Here is a 20,008-nt window from a genome sequence, read left to right as displayed (position 1 = left end):
GATTAAAGCTACAACCTCTCATTCATTCAGCAAATAATTACAGAGTAGTTACTGTAGGTTAGGCTCTACAGTTCTAGGTCCTGGGAAGTAGCAGTAAATTAGACAAATCAGGCTACTGTTGTCATAGAGCTTATGTTCTAGCTCGGGGAAGGTGGACAACATACAAACACGATAATGTCAAATGGTACGTTTGGTTGAATGGGGCACCCCCCGCAAAAGATATGTCTACCTCCTAACTCCTGGAACCTGTGAATGTGAGCTTACTTGGAAAAATGGCTTTTTGCAGATGTAATTTAGGATCTAGGATTAGATCACCCTTGATTATCCAGGTGGGCCCTAAAGCCAATGACAAGTGTCCTTATAAGAGACACACAGAGGACAGACACAGAGAGAGGAAGAAAAGGCCGTAAGATGGAGGCAGAGTGGAGTAATGCGCCACAGCCAAGGAACGCCTGGAGCCAGCAGAAGCAGGAAGAAGCAAGGAAGGAAGGATTCTCCCCTAGAGCATTCAGGAGCCCAGTCCTGCCAACACCTTGATTTCAGACTCCAGCCTGCACTGTGAGTTCCTGCTGTTGAAAGCCACCCTCTTTTGTGGTCATTTGTATGGCAGCCCTAGGAAACAAATATAAATGGCAATAGGTACATACCAAGGAGAAAATAAAACAGGGAAATAAGACAGGGACTCAAATGGGACTGCTACAAATAATGGAGTCGGGAAGGTCCTGCTGAGGAAGTATGTTTTGAGTTACCCCAGTATGTGTGAGATGGGGGTTCCAAATCAGAAGGATAGCAAGTGCAAAGGGCCCAACCTGGAAATGAACTTGGTGTGTTTGAGGACCAGAAAGTCAGTAGGGCTGCTATGGGAGGTGAAAGGGAGTGGGGCTGATGAGTTGGGAAGGGACCAGTTGTTATAGGGCCTCCTAGGCCTTGATAAGAAGTCCAGATTCTCCTCCAACTGAAACCTGTCTCTGAAAGGTCTTACCATTAAAATGACCTGCAGGTTCTCTAATTAGCATGGAGAAGTATATATGTATTAAATAAGTAAATATGAATATGTTCTGAACATTCTAATAGTTGGATTTTTAAAATGCAGAACTTTTATAATCTTACTCATGTCATCTCATCCCACTGTTAAATTCTATATCAACAGTGAATAATGTCACAAATGGTACATATGAAGTCAAACACCACAGGACACAGTAGAAAATCTTCAGAGGGATCCTTTATTTCATTCACTTTCTCCTTAAAAGGTGGAAGTTCAACCTGTAAAAGTTATTTCTTCCAGTTCAGCCAGTGGCTTGGAACACTGCTTTGTCAATTACATGGTGTAAGTGGTCCCGGGGCAGGTTCGAGGGTTGTGGATTCATCAGGACTGGATGAGATGGGTTCCAGAGCTCCACTAAGCAGGCTTTCCTAGGACCCTACTCCCTATTCCTATCAGAGATCAGCAAGGAAATGGATTGGGTTTCTATTCACTTTTTCAAAGATCAGAACTGCTTCATTTACATGTCAAGAAAAATTTCTCAAGTATGATAAAGTGTTTACCATTTTCCTATAGTTCTTCAAATGCCTGACATTCATCTTTTCTCCCTACCTTTAATATTCCTTTCTTTTTCACATAACCTTTCTTAACTGCTTCTTATTGTAAAAAACAGACAAAAAACAAAACACAAAGATGGGTGGATCTGTCGTGCACATTAGCAGGTCCATATAGAAGAATGCACAGAAATTTATATGCCATTTACAGTAACAGCTCAGAGTACAAAGTCAAGAAGAAGAATCTGAAATATCAGCCTTGTTCTGAAAGAAGCCTGTGTAGGATGAGATACCACCGAAGCTTAATGAGAATTTTCCCTCACCAATTATTTAACAGTGGCAAATGTAACAACTCTGCAGTTAAAATACATAGCAGTCACTCCATATACTGCCCTCTCCCCGCTCACCCAACTTCTGAATAATAGGGCTTTTTCAAATTTTATTCCCCTTCAGTTCAAATTTCATGGAAAAAGCTAAAAAGTCATGTTTTAGCAATGTATCCCCATAAAGCACTGCAATTTACCAAGATTTTAATGTGTTTGGACAGAAACCTTACTCAAAGATCAGTGATGACTATTTTCCAGCAAATATTGAGTAAAAAATAATTTTAACCCCAATCTGAGGTGATAAACTTGCTTTTTTGGGGGACACAACTGCTGTAAATGAGATAATTGTAGCAATTATCCAGGACAATAAAAGAAAGCCTATGACAGTCTGTCATATTATGGTGAATGTGCATCAAAGCTCATCATGGTTTTTGGTGAGATCTTCCCCATAATTAGTAGCCTGACTTCCAACAAACATGTTCCAGTTGTCCAAGATCTCCTCTTTAGTGAGCTTTTCATCCTGTAGGAGAGAGAAAAGAGCTCTGTCACAGAAACTCTGGTCACTCTGAGTCATCACAGCATGAAGCTCATGTTATTTCATTGATCTGCAACATTTAAAATATTACATTTCATAGTAAGCTACGAGGTACCTCCTTCATCTACCATCACTGCCCTGCAAAACCCCAAATTGGAACAGCCTCCTGCTACAAAAGCTGTGCTAAAATATATCAGAAAAGTCCTCAAGGAATTGAGAAGCCAGAGTCTTGTTATGTCTACACACAATGCTGGCATTCCCAAGACAGGCCCCGAAGAATTCTACTTCCCTTTTATGGCTTGACTGCAAAACTTGACTGTCTCCCGAGAATTTGCAGCTGTGATCAAAATGGGAAGAGGCAGGACTTCTTTCTACATCTTATTTCTTTATTTCTTTGGATACTGACCAAGAGATATTGGCTCGGAGCCAGCACGGTGAGCTGGCCTGAGGATGCCGAGACTTTTAATGTGATGGTCTTCCTCCTGCCTCACATGCTGCAGATGTCTGATGAGTGTCTGCTGACTGAATGAATGGATGAACAAGCTCGTCCTAGGGCAACACAGGGCACACCCCTTAAATCCATGCCTGCCCACAGCCAACAAAGTGACCGGTTCTGCGATCCTAGGAGATGGCAGTGAACGTAAGTGTGACCCACAGCAGACTTTCCAGGAACAGGAACATCTGGGCCTAATGAGCTCACCGTGGGTTATCACGGTGTTGGCTCAAGTTCACAGGTCTCTGATGTAGGGCAGGAATGAGAGAAGTCAATAAGGACACGGCCACATGGGCAAGGCAAACATCAAAGAAGCAAACAGAACCAATCTTACGTAAACTGTCTCCCTTCAAGGAATGATTCCAGAGGATGGTGAAATACCTTGTTTTTGTCCGACTCGTACACCAGGTGCCTGGCCTCAGCCTGTGCGTGGTCATAGTCTTGCGGGAGGATCCAGTGGCGAATCTCATCTTTGTCCAGCTTCCCGTCCTTGTTCAGATCTCGGAATTCATTAAACTGCTCCCGTTCTGACAGCACCCAGTCTGGCTCAGGGCCATTCTCCTCGTGGGAAAACATATCAGCTGGAAGGAAAGGCTGTTCTTGGTTATAAAGACAAGTGGGAAGGTAAGTCCAAGAAAACCTGACCTCTAGCAATCAAGAGACCTAACCAGATACCTGGGGGCAGTCTCTTGGGTAAATAATGCAATGATTTATCCACTATGAAGGCCGCTTAGTGGGCGAGAAAGAACTGTGCTTGGGAGCCAGAAGATGAATCCTGGCTTTTGACTTAGTTCAGTGCCTCATCTGTAAAGTGGGGACAATAACTTATTACTCAGAAGGTTATTATGAAGGTCAAATGTGAAAGCCCTCTACAACCCAGCCTGGAACTATACAGGTGAAAACTAATAACAATGACCAATATCAGCCCTTTCTATGGTCCAGATGCTATGTAAAGCACATACTTTTTTAAATTTGATTTTTCATTACAATCCTATGAAGTTAGGTGTCGTTATTCCCACTTTATAGATGAAAACACCGAGGCACAGCCTTAACCCAAGGACCCACAGCTAGTATGAGAATGTAGTAGGCTACACAGGAACATGGGCACTCTGCTTCCAACCCATAGTCTTAACCACTGTGTTTACTACAATTGTTGTTTATATCATTTCCAGGGGGCTTTCATATATATTTCATTTCATCCGTATAGCAATTTTATAAGGTAGATAAATATCCTCATTTTAGAAAATGGCAGGGAAAGGAAAAAGAAGGCAATGTTTATCCATTGTTTGCTGAGCCACTAGACCTTCTTGGAAAAGAGAAATACCCCGAGGGCAATTTCTCTTTTGATGGAAACAGGTTGGAAATGTCAGGTGGTAGAGACAGTAGGTAGTGAATGAAGGAAAAAGAGAGGCAAGACCCTGCGTTCAGCTACAAGTAGACCCACACCATCCTGGAAACATGGGTGCTGTGTCTTTCTGTTTTACAGATGAGGAAACTGAGGCTTATACTGAGTGATTACACGACTCCCAACGGGTCTCACAGCTAGTAAGCGGAGAAGCCAGGACTGTTAATTCCAGTGTTCTTCCCACTACGCTACATCACCTGCCAAGAAGGCTCCTCCATAAATTGAAGTCACTTGCTAGACAAGTCTGGACGTCCGGTCTCTCTGACTGCTAGTCACTCAGAATTCAGTTTTTTTTTTTTTTTTTTCTTTTTGCAGTACACGGGCCTCTCACTGTTGTGGCCTCTCCCGTTGCGGAGCACGGGCTCCGGAGGCGCAGGCTCAGCGGCCATGGCTCACGGGCCCAGCCGCTCCGCGGCATGTGGGATCCTCCCGGACCGGGGCACGAACCCATGTCCCCTGCATCGGCAGGCGGACTCTCAACCACTGCGCCACCAGGGAAGCCCCTAGAATTCAGTTTGCAAGAAAAATGAGCCGACCTCCCTCTCTGCCAGTGTAAAGAATGGAATGTTTCTTTTAGACAAAGCCACTCAAAGAGTTTGCCCCCGACTTTGCACCCTTTCAATGCAGATCAGGAGGAGGGTGGGGAGAGCACCTAGTTTTAATCAAAAGTGCTACATCGTTTAATCAGTCAGCCTACCCTGTCAGTCTAATTCTGCCACCACTGTCAAGGTGTCCGGGGCTCTGAACCTTCCCGCACACGCACGTGTACCAGGCCTGAGGCAGGCTCTGCTGCTTGCATCGATGACGGGGCTGTCAGCCTTGGTTATTCTACAAAGAAAGGTAGTGCCACCGAGATGGCTTTAATTACTGTGGCGAGAGCTGCCCGTCTGTTACCACAGACAGAGGGGGACAGCGTTTGGTTCTTCAGACCAAATATAATTCCAAATGATTAGAAGAAACGTTGCTCTGCATTACAGAAGGCACTTATTCTTCTGTATGGGGGGGGCAAAGTAGTACAACCACACACCAGAGACCGATGGCAACATGGGCTCTTCTTCTATGTTGAAAGGTAATTAACTGCCTCTGTTAAATATCTGCACAAAGATTATGTCCATCCCATCCTTCAAATGATTTTCCAGCTTTTACTTTACTGAGACTTGGGAAAAGAAGAGCTATCACGAGAAGGTGGCCTGCAGCTGGGGCCACACGCCAAAGCACTGAAGTGGCAGCCACTGAGGATCAAACGGAAATATCCCTGCCGCCTCCTCTAGTCCTTCATGCTGGGAGGGCCCCTGGGCGGCGTGATCCGGGGCACTAATTGGAGCCTCATTCAGCCAGGGCTCAGTTACCTGCAAACACACTTCTTGTTGTTGTTGTTGTTTTTTTTTTTTTTTTTTTTTTGCAGTATGCGGGCCTCTCACCGTTGTGGCCTCTCCTGTTGTGGAGCACAGGCTCCGGACGCGCAGGCCCAGCGGCCACGGCTCACGGGCCCAGCCGCTCCGCGGCATGTGGGATCCTCCCGGACCGGGGCACGAACCCGTGTCCCCTGCATCGGCAGGCGGACTCTCAACCACCGCGCCACCAGGGAAGCCCCAAACACACTTCTTGATGCTGCTTAAGTGGAGCCCTTCAGAACAAAAAACTAGGAACAGTACTCCCAATGAAAGACCAAAAACCAGAGGCGTAAGAGGGCTATATTATGGGGCAATCGTGCACTTTGTAAAAGGATTTACCTAAGAAGGAATGCCTTTCTGCAGAGAACTCGGGCATGTAAACAGTTCTGTTGACCACAGCTCCGTCCGCCCAGTTTCTAGGCCCCGCTGGCTAATAGTCTGTTGTAAAGTCTGTCCCCTGAGACTGTCCGCTCTGGCTTCACTGTACATCTCTGGGATCTCGCAGTCCCATTTCGCAAAGGTAGAACTACACGGTGTGATGAAGGGCACCTCTCAGAGCCGTGGGATCAACTGCTGGCCAGCCCTGGGGTGCGGCCAGCCTTTTGGGCTCTTTTCCACTAGGAATGCCTCCCTGAATCTGCACCGCTAGGGGCTGGTGTGACAAGCCCCTCTCACTGGGAAGTCACAGGAGTGACACCTACAGACTTGCAGCTGCTGCTGAAAAGTCATCTGAGGAAAGTAACCAGACGTGTGGGTGGAGGACGCTGCCCAGTTAGGACACTGGAGCAAGACTCCAGGCCAGCACTTACCAATATACTCATCCTGATCTACAAAGCCATCCCCATTCTTGTCGATGTCCTCCAGAGTCTCCTAGGAAGCAAAGGGGGGGATTTTAAAAGCAGCACCCTCTCTGCAACTCAAAATGTACCTACAAGCCCAGAGGCACTCTAATTATATCAGGAAGCCCTGCCAGGTCAACCGTCTCCACCCTCCGGCCAGATCATCTCTGTGTACTGTGAGGAACCCAGCCTGAGAACCGCTGGACTAAAATGATCACAAAGACAGATTCCAGTGCTAACGGGACCATGAACACCGAGTTGGTGTCAGAAAAATATGGAACTGTGGGCAATTAGAAAATAAAAGTATATCTGACTTTCGAATGTATTATGTTGTGTATTTACTATCAATACATTTGACTTCTTAACTAGGTTTTTTGCTAAGGTGAGTAATTAAATGAGTCACAGAAACTCAAAGGCATCCTGAAGAAAATGGCCAACCTGAGAACAGAGCCAATCCAGAAGCCCCTAATCCACTCCCCCATCTTCATTGTCTTCTGGCAGATTAGCTATCATTAAGTAGATGTTGGGTGGTAAAAAGGAATGATTCTTAAAGCCACTGCCCAGTCTTTGGGGTCACTGTGGTCATAAGGATGAAGCATGAGGCAAGAGTGAACCCATCCATGACTCTGTAACTAAAATAGTCCAGAGCTGGTTGTCCCCCAGCATCAAAACAATTGGAACTGCCTTGGGATATCTGCCCTGAAAACAGGTGATGGCATTTATTTTACTGTCGTGGAAAATGAAGACAGGTGGGACCCAGAAAGACACTGGAAAGCAAATACACTCCAAGGGGAGCATCCTTTCCAAGCATGGTCCGACTTTAAGTTTCCATATGATTTAACAGTACAATGCATTCCATTTCTGAGTCTTTTTGTTGTTCCCTCAGAGCTGACAGATAGGACAGAGGCTAGCTAGTTGCTCACTAAATGCATTTGTTCTTTCTGGGCACACATCTAGACCGCATTCCCCTGCCTTGTTATATGTAGCAGGAGCCCTCGGAACAGTAAAGGCAGGCCATGCCTCCTCCTCAGTCCTTCTCTTCTTCTATCTACCAGCTGGTAGTGGCCAGGATGACCTCAAAGCCACAGGATGGTGGAGGACAAGATGGAAGTAGACTGGGAGCCTGACAACACTGGAGAAGGACTGCCCAGGAGATCTACCTGACTGGGACCATCTGCCCAGGACCGGATATAACCTTCGATTGTGTTAAATGGCTGGGATTGGGGGCTACTTGCAACGGCAGCTACCCTGCCCTGACTCATCTCCTGGGTACACAGGTATTCCGGTGTATTCCACTTCAGGGTCCTTGTCCCATTCCCTTCAGGCTGAAGAACGTTCTCACTTTGCAAGAAGGGACAAGGTTTCCATGCAGCTTTTGTCCTGGTCTTTTGCCAGCGCAGGCTCTTTCTATATCTTACCAAAACCACAATTTCCTTCATATGCTCAAACTCCTCAGGGTGCAGAAAGGCGGTGAACTCCTCCCGGGTGGCTGTCTGGTCACCATTGAGGTCTGCAGCCTTGAACCTTCTCTCATCACGTGGCAGCATTTTTTTAAAGGTGTGATGATCTGAAGTATCATGAAACTCTGTGGGGTTTCCTGCAGGATGTACACAGAAACATGAAAACCGGGCTCCTAAGGCATTTTCTTCCAGATCACTCCTCCTTCACGCCAAATGGTACAAAAGAAGACAAAAGGTCCTGACCTATCGAGTTCTCTGAAACATTTTCTTTCAGAATGCCTCTAGTGTCTGTCCCTCCATACCACCCTACAGTCCATGACCTAAAGACTTGTTAGGGGCATTACGGCAAGCGGTGAAAAGCATAGGCTTGAGACCATATTAAGGCCATACTTCTCTCTGCAGACCCCTACTTTCATCATATTCTTTGACCCAGAACATACAGAGGCTCCCTAGTACCCAGGACATCTATTCTAAATGTTCCTTCGACTCTTTTCAAGACCTCTCTTAATCTGGCTGGGAGTGTATGTGTCTTTGGTTCTCCTCAGGCCTGTCCCCTCTTGGCTCCGCCAGGCACCCAGCGGGTCTGCACCCAGTGCTGGGCACACCCCCCCCTCCATCATTCCCCCAAAACAAGCATGACTTATGTCCAAACCCTGCCCACTGCTGAATGCATTGCTGCACTTTTGCCCCTCCAGCTGACCCACCTTCCCCACCCGTCTCTACCTCTCCAGGTACAAATCCATTCTTTAAGGCCCAGTTCCCAAGCCACCCTCCACCAGGAAGCCTTCCTGGACTGTTCCAGCTTACTCGGTCCTTGCTACCTGAAACTCGGCAGCATTCTGAAACTGTAACACAAAACATGCTTCCTCTCTGCTTTGTTCTCTGGGTGCACCTCTGAGATTGTAAGCTCAGGTTAGGCAGCAGTTTATTTTTTATTAGACCCTTGCCCCCTTCCACCTACAAGTTCACTCACAGTAAGCAACTTGGTGTATTCTTAGTAAGCAGAGCAGGATGTTACACAGCAGTTTTTACTTAGGAGGTTGAGACGTCTCCCCAGAGGGGGTAGATATGGTGAGACAGTACAGTTTCCCGCAAGAAGCTTGGTACACAGGCCCCAGCTGTGTGATCGCTCTTGCAGCACCTCTTACCTAGGTAGTAACCGTAGGTGGCTTGTTTGTATTCTTCCCAGGAAATTTTATCGTCTTTGTCCCGATCATAATCCTTCCAGACTTTGGCGACATTATCGTAGATGTACCTTTTCTGCACCCGTTTGATCCAGGTTTTCAGCTCCTCGGTGGTGACGAAGCCATCCCCATCACTGTCAATTCGATCGACAATCTTCCTGTAGTTAAAAAAAAAAAAACCCACAAAGGCTATTATCAAGGCTTGTGTGATCCTGTTCCAGAAAGAGATCAAACACCTGCAGAATCTAAGATGCATAAATGCTAAAATAAAATCAATGATCTGACGGTGCTGGAAAGGGTCTTGAAGTTTATCTTTTCCAAGGATGATATGCCTTCCCCACAACCACCCAATGCCCATGGCAGACATTACTAGTGGATCAGGCCCTTCTGTCTGGATAAAGAACCTTGATGTGGCCTCAGAATCCTTTTCAACAGAAAACCTTCTCTGCAGAAACTGAGTGAGTTGATTTGTAAGATGAAACCTAGCAGTCTTCCCTGATATAGTCTAACTCCCTCATTTTAGAGTAATGAGGGAGTATTTGGTACCACTGGGGTAAGAATCCATGTCCTCTGGCTCTAAGCCCAATGAAAAAGATGGAAGATTCTAACTAAACCAACCAAAAAATAAGTGGGTTTTTTTTTTTTTTTTTTTTTTTTTTTTTAGCTCACCACTTTGGATTCGAAGACTTGAAACTTAAAGCAGGAGGAGACCAGATCTTGGACAAAGCAGAAAATGTCAGGGATGAGGGGCTTCCCTGGTGGTGCAGTGGTTAAGAATCTGCCTGCCAATGCAGGGGACACGGGTTCGAGCCCTGGTCCGGGAAGATCCCACATGCCACAGAGCAACTAAGCCCATGTGTCACAACTACTAAGCCTGCGCTCTAGAGCCTGCGAGCCACAACTACTAAGCCCTCGCGCCTAGAGCCCGTGCTCTGCGACAAGAGAAGCCACTGCAATGAGAAGCCTGTGCACTGCAACGAACAGTAGCCCCTGCTCACCACAACTAGGGAAAGCCCGCACACAGCAACAAAGACCCAACACAGCCAAAAAAAAAAAAAAAAAAAAAAAAGTCACGGATGAAAGAGCCTTGACATTTTAGAACCTATTCAAGAAACTTGACCAGCTAAGCAGCTGCAGGAGCCTCAGCCCCTTGCTCTTAGGTTGAAGACCCCTATGCCCACTGGCATCTCCTGCTCCACAGCTGGCCCAGGTTCCAGCAATTCCCCACTGGACTCCACTAAGGCACCCCAAACCCCTGTCCAGAGCAAACTTCAGGCTGGGAACTCACCAGTGTCCATCTGTAGGCCAAAGGGCCCCAAGCTAGGGATGCCATCCCTGAAGGAAACTTCCAAGACACCTGCGAGCTACTTCCAATGTTGAAGAAGGTTTTACCCTAGTAGTCCATTTACCTGGGGTGATGTCATACAGGCTAATTAGGGATTTGTTTCTTTGCTTTGGGCTGGAATTTTATCCTTCTTACTGTAAACAGAAGTTCAAATCGGCAGTTACTCTTTGATCAATTAGAAATGGAAATGAATTCATTAGCACTTAAATCTCCATCTCCTACCCGAACCTGGGTAGCCCAAGCTCCTTTCTCAGGAAGGTGTAAACTTTACTAACAGCTTTGACTTGTCCCTTCATTTTCAATTTTAACAGGTCTCAAGACCGAAAGACTAAACCTCAAGTATCTTCCTTCCAGGAAATCACAGCTAGACACAGCAGAATTCTTTCCACACAGTGCAGTGTTCAGCCTACCTACTGTGCGCCAGACACTGCTCCAGTCCTGGGGACACAGTGGTGACATGCCCATCGGTTATCCAAAGCCAACTGAGAAGGAGAACCTCAAACCAGCAAAGACCAAACGACGTCAGACAGTATACAACCTGTTTTTCTGGAAAGGACAGCATCTAATCTATGCCAAAGAAATATCCAGGACATAGCTCAGCCTGACACGTAGTGGGAGCTCAATAAATATCTGTTGGAAGCATATATAATCTTAACCTCTCTCTTTAAAAATATCAAACATGAGCTCTAGGGAAAGGAGGCTATGATGTAAATAGACCAAACGCTATAATTAGAACACCTGGACCGTAGTCCTGTGTGATCTTGGGCAACTGACTTGACTCTCTGAGTCTCAGTTTCCCCATCTGTGAATGGAACACCTACTTTACAAGGAATGTTGTGAGGAATAGAGGAGAGAATGTGTGCCTTTCCTCACTAAGGATGACGGTCCCCACCACAGGTGGATGGAGAACTCAACAAACAGGTAACAGGTAATGGAAGTAAGCAAAGCGTCCAGGGAGCCCGGGGATCCCCTAACAGCTGCCAACAAGGCTGCCCAGCTCTGCTCTAGACAATGACTGCCTCATGGAAAAATGGGCCACGGGTGTCAAGAGAAGCCGGAAATCGGGGGCTGTATGTAAAATCGCTTTGATGTTAAATGTTGGCAAGTAATTTACATTTTTTTCTCAGACTGTGCAGCACATTGGTGACTGCATGAAGCCTCTGGGTCCCCACTTTTTTTTTTTTGTCTTCAGGGGCCTTAGAGCTGTCACGTTTTCAGAATCTATGGGCAGATGGTGGTGACAAAGCTGCCTGGATCCAGTCATGCTCCTGCCTCTGCAGTCCGGACTTGGAGGGGACTGTTGCACCAGGAGCTGTGGACAGAGAAATGGCTTCTCATGCTCTGCCAGTCCCATACCGCACCCATCATTTCCAACGCTCCGGCCTCCTCTGCATTTAGCCCAGATTTACCTTACAGGTGAGCGGTGTGTCCACTACCCATCCAGTGGCTCAAGGCCAGAGAACGGATGCCACCCTTTGTTGCCCCCTCCTCTCCCCCACCCCGACGTTGAGCCAAAAGCAAGCGCTGCCAGTTCCACCTCCAACATAGCTCTGGGTTTACCCTCTCCCGCTGTGCCTGATTTAGGCGCTCCCGGCCACCCTGTGCCCCTGGTCTTGCCATCTGTGCCTCAGTTATGTTCTCTGCCCTACTGCCAGTCCAACTTTCCTAATAAACTTTGGGGATGATGACATTTCTACCATGTACAGAATGACGTCTGATCTCCACCTCACAGAGGTCCTTCCCGCCCTGTCCCTTTACTGTCCCAACACCCCGAATCCACAAGAACAGATTTCAAAACCTGTATAAGCAGGCTGTTCTCTCTTCAGTATGCCTTCCCCTGCTCATGCGTCTGGTAACCTTTGAGTCGTGCCACAAGCTCTGGTCAGGTGACTTCCCAAACCCCCAAGTTACTTTCTCCAACCCGAAGCCTTAGGGAGCTCCTTCTCCTCGATGCGGTCATTGTGGCTTTTACATGCCACCATCACAGCAATTATGCATAGCATCTGCTTGAATCTCTCTCCTCTGCATATGATTATAAGTACTTTACGGCCTAGAACGTAAGGTTTTATTTTTGTAGTTGTCAGGTATCTAACACGGTACCTGGAATACAGTAGCCATTCAAATGTTTGTTGCATGAATAAATGAATGCAGATTGACATATATACACTATTATGTATAAAATATATAACTTATAAGAACCTGCTGTATAAAAAATGAAATTAAATTTAAAAAAATAAACGAATGCAGCTAAGGTGTTCATACAAGGGTCAAATGCAGACCAACTCCATTACCACTTGCTCATCACCACTTGCTCTCTTACTCATCATGAGGAAGGCATTAAACTGGAAGCCTTACAACTGAAAAGTGGAGTTCCCTACTCCAATCCCTCAAACCTCTCCTCCTTCTCCCTGGTGACAAACGGCTGCCACCCAGGGCCCCAGAATAAATCAGCTTCCAAGTGCCTCAAGGCAATACAACAGACTGAACTCATCAATGGCTCCCTTTGTTAAAGCCCAAACTAGAAGAGAAAGTACTTCTCTGCAAAATAAAAGGTGACTGTTGGGAGATGACTTTGAAGTTCAAAGATGTTTTTATCAGAGCAGGCAGATGGTGCACCTACACAATAGGTATAATTTAGCCTCATATTCTGACCAACCACATTGGCCTTTGGTAGCCCCCATCAGCACAAGGATGGCTGTGTTCTTTTTTTGTGTGGCAGGCCAGAAAGACCCTCCACCCCCAGGAACCAGATTCCTGGAGGCCTGGTGCCCAGTAGGCAGGGCTCTTGGGACCATCCCTACTCCATCTGGGATAAGGCTGACTGCTGATTCCTCTGTGGAAGGGCTCCCAGATACCTTTGCACAAAGCTCAAGTGTCTCCCCAGGGGCTGCGGAGAGGGTGCACTGAGATGTACCCAAGTTATGTTTCCCAGGTTTGGTTCCTGACTCAACTGCCTTCAACAGTGAAATTCACAACCTGTCACCACACCACCCTCCAGCTTTTTGCCCTCAGCTGCCAAAAGACTGGGTGCCTCTGCTGCCATCAGAAACTGCTGGAAACAGAAAGGAGGGGACCAGTTTCCATTTCCACCCCCCCATCCCCAAATGCCCCTCCCTTCTTAACAACAGGATTTTTATACCCCTTACTTCCGATATTGGGGCGATTAAGCAGAAGGTAAGAACACCCCAGTCCCGGCCCAGGGACATAGGTCAGGAATCAACCCTCTCCTTCGGCTGCCCCCTCATCTTTTACCCTTTAATGATAATCCTTGAGACCTTAGCAGTGTCTCATGCCCTCCTCTCTTGGAATGCGGGGGGAAGAGAGAAACCGGGAGGGTGGGGAAGAACTCATGTCACTAAAAGGCCACCGTGGACAAATTTTTCTTTTGTACGCTCTCCCCCCTCCCTTCTGATGCAACCCAGGGGAGGGGGCGGGCCCTGGCCGTCCTGGCTCCCGCGACCGCTGCCACGTTCTCGCCTCCCCGCGGGAAGCCACCCCGGCCCCGGCGGCGATCAGCACGCAGGGTCCCGGCGCCCGCGGGCAACTTTGCCCCAGCCCAGCCGCCGGGCCCGCCGGGCCCCCGCCCTTGGGTCCCGGCGCCCGATTTCTCTTTCGCTTTGCGGAGGGCGGTCCGCGCGGCTCCCGCGCGAGTGGCCCCGCGGGCACCTGCGGAGCCCCCGAGCACGGCCTCACCCCAGCCTCTCCTTGCTCTCCTCCGAGGTGAGCTGGTCGAAGGTCTTGGAGTCCTCCTTGCCCAGGAAGGCCTCGTGGTCGTACTGGAAGCTCTGGTTGTCCTCGGGCGGCCGCTCGCCCAGCTCCGAGTCGGGCCGCACCACGCGCTCCTTGCGCACCGTGGGCTTGGCCCGCAGCGCCGGGGGCGCCAGCACCAGCGCTAGCAGCAGCCCCAGGGCCAGCCCCAGGTGGCGACCGCGGCCGCCGCGCGCCATCGTCGGGAGCGGAGAGCGGCCCGCGGGGAGGGACCGAGCGAGCGACGAGAGCGGCGGCGGCTCGGGAATGCGTGCTCGGCGGCGGCGGCGGCGGCGGCGGCGGCGGGGCTGGGGCCAGCGCGAAGAGGGAGGGGACGGGCCAGCCCCTCGGCCAGCGCCTCCCCCGTGCCAGAGCGGAGGGGCGCGCCCCAGGCGGCGGGCAGGGGAGCGCCGGGCGGCCCTGCTCACGCGCCCATTGGCCGCCGGGCTGCGGGGGGAAGCCGGGGCCGCGGAGCCACGTCGCCCGCCCGGGTGGTGGGCGCAGGGCTCGGGTTTCGACTCGGCCCCTCCCCGCGATCTCGTCGCGAGGGGCGGGCCCAGGCGGACTTGGCCGGGGACTGGCGGGCTGGTAAGAAGACCGGGAAGTTCTTTGTCAAGCAACAGATGTTCGGGGTAAAATTCCCTTTCCCCTTTCGGTTCCAGAGAACTGAACGGAGGGAGGCACTGGCTCTCCCCAACTTCCAGCTGGGAGCCCGAATCTCAGCCCCAGACACCGCCCCAAGAAGTGCTCTTAAGACAAATTCAACCCCACTTACCCAAGCTTGGAGTGTGATTAGAAACGCAAAGAGACTGGAATGAGACCCAGGTGGGCGAGGTCTCCTAGAAACAAGGGTCGCAAACTCAAATGTGGAGGGCCAAGCAGATGACGTCAACATGACGAGGGACCATCTAAACAGAGCAGCCCTGTGCACTCCGGCTGCCAGGAGTGCTGGCCCCAAGCTGGCAGATGGTCTCAAAAGAAGTCAGGATCTCGGATGTCTGCTTTCATTGCTAAAGGATGGCAACTCACTGTACAAAAGGACTACATGTCTTAAACAAATCTTGTCTGTACGTTGAATCCGGAGTAATGCTACCGCTATAGAAAAGCTCTGTAGAACGTTATGCAGTGATGAAAACGTTCTATATCTGGGCTGTCCAATAGGGAGGGGCTAGTGAGCACACTTGACAGGTAGCTAGTGTAACTGAGGCATTGAAAATTTAACTTAGATTTAAACTTAAATAGCCACATGTGGCTACTGGCTGTCATATTGGACAGTTCAGGTAGAGCAATGATTCTTTGTGTGTTACAGCCTTTTGAGGCTCACTGAAAGCCATGGACCCTCTTACAGAAAAATGTACATACAGCTACAGGCTTGGATGTTTGATTAAAGTGTCAGAGGGTGCACGGATCTTCTGAAGCCCCACTGTGTGCCCCAGGTTATGAACCTCTAGTAATCTAAAATTATGGTTGAAGAGGAGCCCTCCCCTATAGCCCTGGGCAGCTGAACTCCCAGAGCTTTTCCTTCATCTTGCTCCGTCCCCCATCCCTGATCCTCTAGAAAAGGTCACTGGGCTGTGCTTCTTGCTCCTGCAATAAGGATAACAGGACAGTTATAAAGCAGAAACTAATAATAAAAAAAGAAAGAAAAGAAAAACAAAAAGATATTGTACTACAGTTTGGCTAGATATTGTGTTCCAGTTAGGGGGAAACCTCTATTATTTCTTACAACCCATGTGAATCTATAATTAACTCAAAATAAAAAGTAAAAAAAAAAAAGGATAACAGGACATTATCAACAGCAGTATAGGTCCAAGTACCTGTCTTTTGAAGACTTCTTTCAGTCAATTAGTGAATAATGATTGTGTGCCTTCCATGGCCTAAGCACTGGACTGGGTGTTGAGGGTACACTGGGGAACATGACAGTCATGTTTTTTGGAGAATTATAGTATATGTGAACAAATATTAATTCATTCATTGACTCACTCATTCATTCATTCAATATACTGAGCACCTGCTAAATGTCAGGGCTACGCTGGGCACTGGTTTACTGAGTAGCCACAGATGGCAAATCAGCATGACAAGTTGTTGGGGAGGTAGGCATTCAGTGTCATGGGTTATGTCAGAGGGGATCGATCTGGGAAGGCTTCCTGGAGGAAGGGACATCTAAACTGAGACAGAAGGTGAAAGGGATAAGCCAGACAGCAGGGGTTTGAATATATGAGAGGAGGATAAATTCTGTGTGAATGGGCAGAGAGCATTAGAGTTTGAGGTAAAGTCCTTGTGATCCTGTGCATCCCCACTGGTTGGCAGCGAGACCTGGATGTATTCCTTGGTGCCTCACCCCACCTGCACTGCCTTTGCATGAGACAGGAAGTGCTATGCTTGAGCGGCTTGTCCCCACTGCCTGTCCAGAGGCTTGGATTTCAAGCAATACGAAGCATTTCTTTGGGTGTGTAAGAGCTCCGGATTGAAACGCAAGGGCCCCGAGGCAGGTGGCTTAGTACCTTCTGTGCTCATCTGGCAAGCAGGATGTGATTTGTCGAGTGGGGGGTGAGGGGGAGGAGTGAGAGGAGGCACAGAGCCAAGAAGATCAAAGCTAGAAAAAGAGGAGGAGGATAAGGAAGGGAATGAGAAAGTGGGTGGAGTTTGGAGCCAGTCTTTGCTTATTTGCAATGTTGCTAGCGGCAGGCCTGGGCCCCCGGGATTGATACAGACTCTCAGGAATGAGAATGGCACATCCTTTGACCCTGTCCTAGTTGGTTTCCTGCCAGACACTAGTGATTTCCAACAGTTAGATTGTTCCAGAGGTAGTCTTGGCTCCCATGGGAATTACCAGAGAATTCCAGCACTGCTGTGAATGTGGAAGTTTATATCATTTCCCCTGGGCTTGCCTACATTCTATTCTTTTATATTTTCATTCCTCTACTGTCCTATGAGAGTTAAACAAGTCCTCTCAACCAAAGGATCAGGAATAAGTGATGATATTAAATAGTCAAGGTATTTCATTGTGTAATTGCTTTCTTTCATTTTAAAAATTGCCTTTTATTTCTTCCTATGGGCATGTATCGCTAAGTATATTGTCATTTTTAATCTTTATTCTTTTTTTTTAATCTTTATTATTGATGAGGCAAAGGAACCAGAGGCAAGAGGAGTGACATTTAGCAGCAGTTTGTACCAGTGGAAAGGAAAAGCAAATTTCAAGAAGATGGGCTGATCGGTTGGGGTATGCTGATCTATTATTTCTGGCTGCAAGTAACATCATCAAAGATAACAAAGTCCAACCAGAAGTTACTAAAACAATAAGAAAACTTTGTCGTCTCATGGAACAAGAAGTCTCGTGTTTGATCCATTTCAGAGTGGTTAATTCAAGTGGTGCTTTTTTTTTTTTTTTTCTTCCAAGTGGGTTGATGTCATCATCAAGAAACCAGATTTTCTGTTTTGTGTTTTTTCTCTCAGAAGCAGGGGGAAAAAAAGGAGTGTTTCCTCTCTTTATTAAGAAGAAAATTCTCCCAGCAGACATTCCTTCACATCTCACTGGCCAGAATTGTGTCACAGGGCTATGCCTGATCCAGTGACAGGGAAGGGGAATGGAATTTCCAGTGCTGATTTAGGCAAATCAAGATTCACTTCCTGGAGCTGGAAGATATGTAGCTTCCTCTGAAGCACGTGATTAGTGTTCTGTTGGCAAGGAAGAGCAAGCCATTGACTGTGTCTGCTAGGAGCAATCATGGTTAACTGCTTTCAGGTTTAAAAGCACCTTGAGCATTCTACCTTTTTCTACTCCTCCATTCAAAATTGCACACAGTCTTCAAGGCTCAACTCAGATGTCACCTTCCCCATGAGGTTTTCCCTTACATCTCCAGTCAGAACTTATTACTTCTCCCTAAATATGCCCAGAGCTTTGTATCTCACACATAACACCTTTCACAGTTTGCTTTGGATTAACAAATCTGTCTCCGTCTCCCTTAATTCTGAATTCATTGAAAGGAAGGACCACATATGATTCGTGTGTATGCGCATAAGTCCAGGGACCAGCACATTTATTGCCTTTCCACACAAGTTGATCCCCATAAGACAGATTAGCCTTGAGGCCAGAGACTGTTATTGTTGATTCATCACTGTATACCCAGCACCAAGTGCAGTGCCTCATGCAAGTAGGTACCCAACAGATATTTTGAATAAATAGTAGAATAATAATAACTACCAATCTCTGCTTCTGGTCAAGGTGGGTGAAGGAAGGGGCTGGATTTACCTTTCCATTTGAAACAAATAAACAAACAAACAAAAAAAAACAGACAAAATATATGAAACAACAACTTTCAATGCGCTGGACACCAGCAATGAAGGACATTGGAAATAAGTAAGGTGAGTTCTACAATTACCCCAGTTTACTTGCCTTCACGTATTTTCCAGGGTATGGTTCAGAGAGGGGAAACTAAGATGAAGCCTGGCAGATTCCCTGAGTTGAAAAGAGAAAGGTGAGGGTCCAGAGACCAAATCAGCCACATTTCTTAGGAGAGAGAACCAGAGAACACATAGCTGCACAAAGAGAGAACCCCAAAGATCAGCAGAGGGTCCCCTTGAGTATTCAGTAGAGTGCTGATCAGTGCATCCATGAGCCTGAGGAATGAACCATCTGAAAGGGGGTTTAGAAGGAACAATGAGTACCAGGAACAATGCCTGTTCCCAGCAGCCAGACTGGAAATTTAGTTCATGGGGCACTGGGTAAAGTGTGTACTCAGTAGGGTCTTGCCTCAGTGATGGGGAATAATTAGTCCTAAGCTGAGCACTACTCCAGAAAATGTCTAATGAGAACAAAAGCAAGACTTGAAAAAAATCAAACCATTTCCAAGTAACTGAACTTCATCCCAGGAAAAAAGTTCAAGAAAAACTTACGGGAATGCAAAAACTATCCAGCACCCAACAAGGTAAAACTCACAATTACTAGCATCCAATCAGATACAGCAAGACATGAAAGCATGACTCATAATGAAGAGAATAATCAGTCAATAAAAACTGGCCCAGAACTGACACAGATTGAAACCAAGTGGGGCCCTGTGGGGCTCCCAGGCATGGAGGCCTTTTTGCTCCCCATTTCTTGGAGGCAAGACTCCAGCCTCCATGACCTCTCCTGAGTTCCAAAGGGAAGATTGGAACAGTTGCTAATCAAGGGAGGAGCAGCCACAAAACCACCTGAGGCAAGATTAAAGGGACCAGAGAAGCTCATCAACCACCTGAGAAGCTGCACACACCTTAATCTTGTCAGCAACCCCACCCTTGGAGATGACCAGACCCAGTGTTGTGTTGAAACTTTGCAGAAGGAAGAAGAATGCAAGACTGTTACTGCCTTGATCCTTATCACATACTCCTGACCATGAGCCCCAACTATAAGACCTCTTCCTATTCCCCAGGGAGGGGGTGGTCACAGTTCTTGAGGTGCTAACCTACTGTGTTCCCTCTTTGCCTGGCAAAGAATAAAGCTATCCTTTCTCTTCCTCCAAAACTCTGTCTCCGTATTTCAGTTCGACATCGGTGCACAGAGATCCAAGATTTTGGCATCAAGATGTTAGAATGAACAGAGAAGAAGATTGAAACCGTTATAATTGTATTCAGTATATCTAAAAGGTTCAGAGGAGACAAGGAAGACACACAAAAAAACAAATTGAAAGTCCAGAGATTAAAAAATGTTACCTGAGATGAAAAATACACTGCATGGACATAAAGAAAAACTATTGTTTTCATTT

The 20,008-nt window shown here is 47.5% G+C and overlaps 1 protein-coding gene and 1 long non-coding RNA gene across 3 annotated transcripts in view; one reads left to right on the top strand and one right to left on the bottom strand.

Moving 5' to 3' along the window:
• The window catches only part of LOC308619795, a 205,725-nt gene extending 192,139 nt beyond the window's left edge, over positions 1 to 13,586 (top strand). For both annotated transcript variants that reach the window (XR_014016230.1, XR_014016231.1), the window contains one exon: positions 9,837 to 13,586. This is a non-coding gene — a long non-coding RNA (uncharacterized lncRNA). The remainder of the gene's footprint in view (positions 1 to 9,836) is intronic.
• On the bottom strand, positions 1,196 to 14,562 carry RCN1 (reticulocalbin 1). Its single transcript, XM_081238963.1, has 6 exons — positions 14,211 to 14,562; positions 9,137 to 9,330; positions 7,947 to 8,125; positions 6,499 to 6,559; positions 3,272 to 3,471; positions 1,196 to 2,382 (listed from the first exon to the last, which is right to left on the bottom strand). Exons 1-6 carry the CDS (start codon positions 14,462 to 14,464, stop codon positions 2,275 to 2,277), a joined length of 996 nt encoding a protein of 331 aa, XP_081095089.1. The 5' UTR covers positions 14,465 to 14,562; the 3' UTR covers positions 1,196 to 2,274.
• Between the last annotated feature and the right edge of the window lie 5,446 nt (positions 14,563 to 20,008).

Source organism: Mesoplodon bidens, assembly GCF_964165515.1.
Source record: "Mesoplodon bidens genome assembly, chromosome: 7".
NCBI lineage: Eukaryota > Metazoa > Chordata > Mammalia > Artiodactyla > Ziphiidae > Mesoplodon > Mesoplodon bidens.
The sequence above is the reverse complement of the archived record's forward strand: the minus strand, read 5'-3'. Positions and strand labels throughout refer to the sequence as shown.

Coding starts and splice junctions, on each gene's coding strand:
- RCN1 (XM_081238963.1), bottom strand. CDS start 14,464: ATGGCGCGCGGCGGCCGCGGTCGCCACCTGGGGCTGGCCCTGGGGCTG. Junction 6,560..7,946: donor TGAAGGAAATTGTGGTTTTG/GTAAGATATAGA, acceptor TTTGCTTCCTAG/GAGACTCTGGAGGACATCGA. Junction 2,383..3,271: donor ACGAGTCGGACAAAAACAAG/GTATTTCACCAT, acceptor TCTCTCCTACAG/GATGAAAAGCTCACTAAAGA.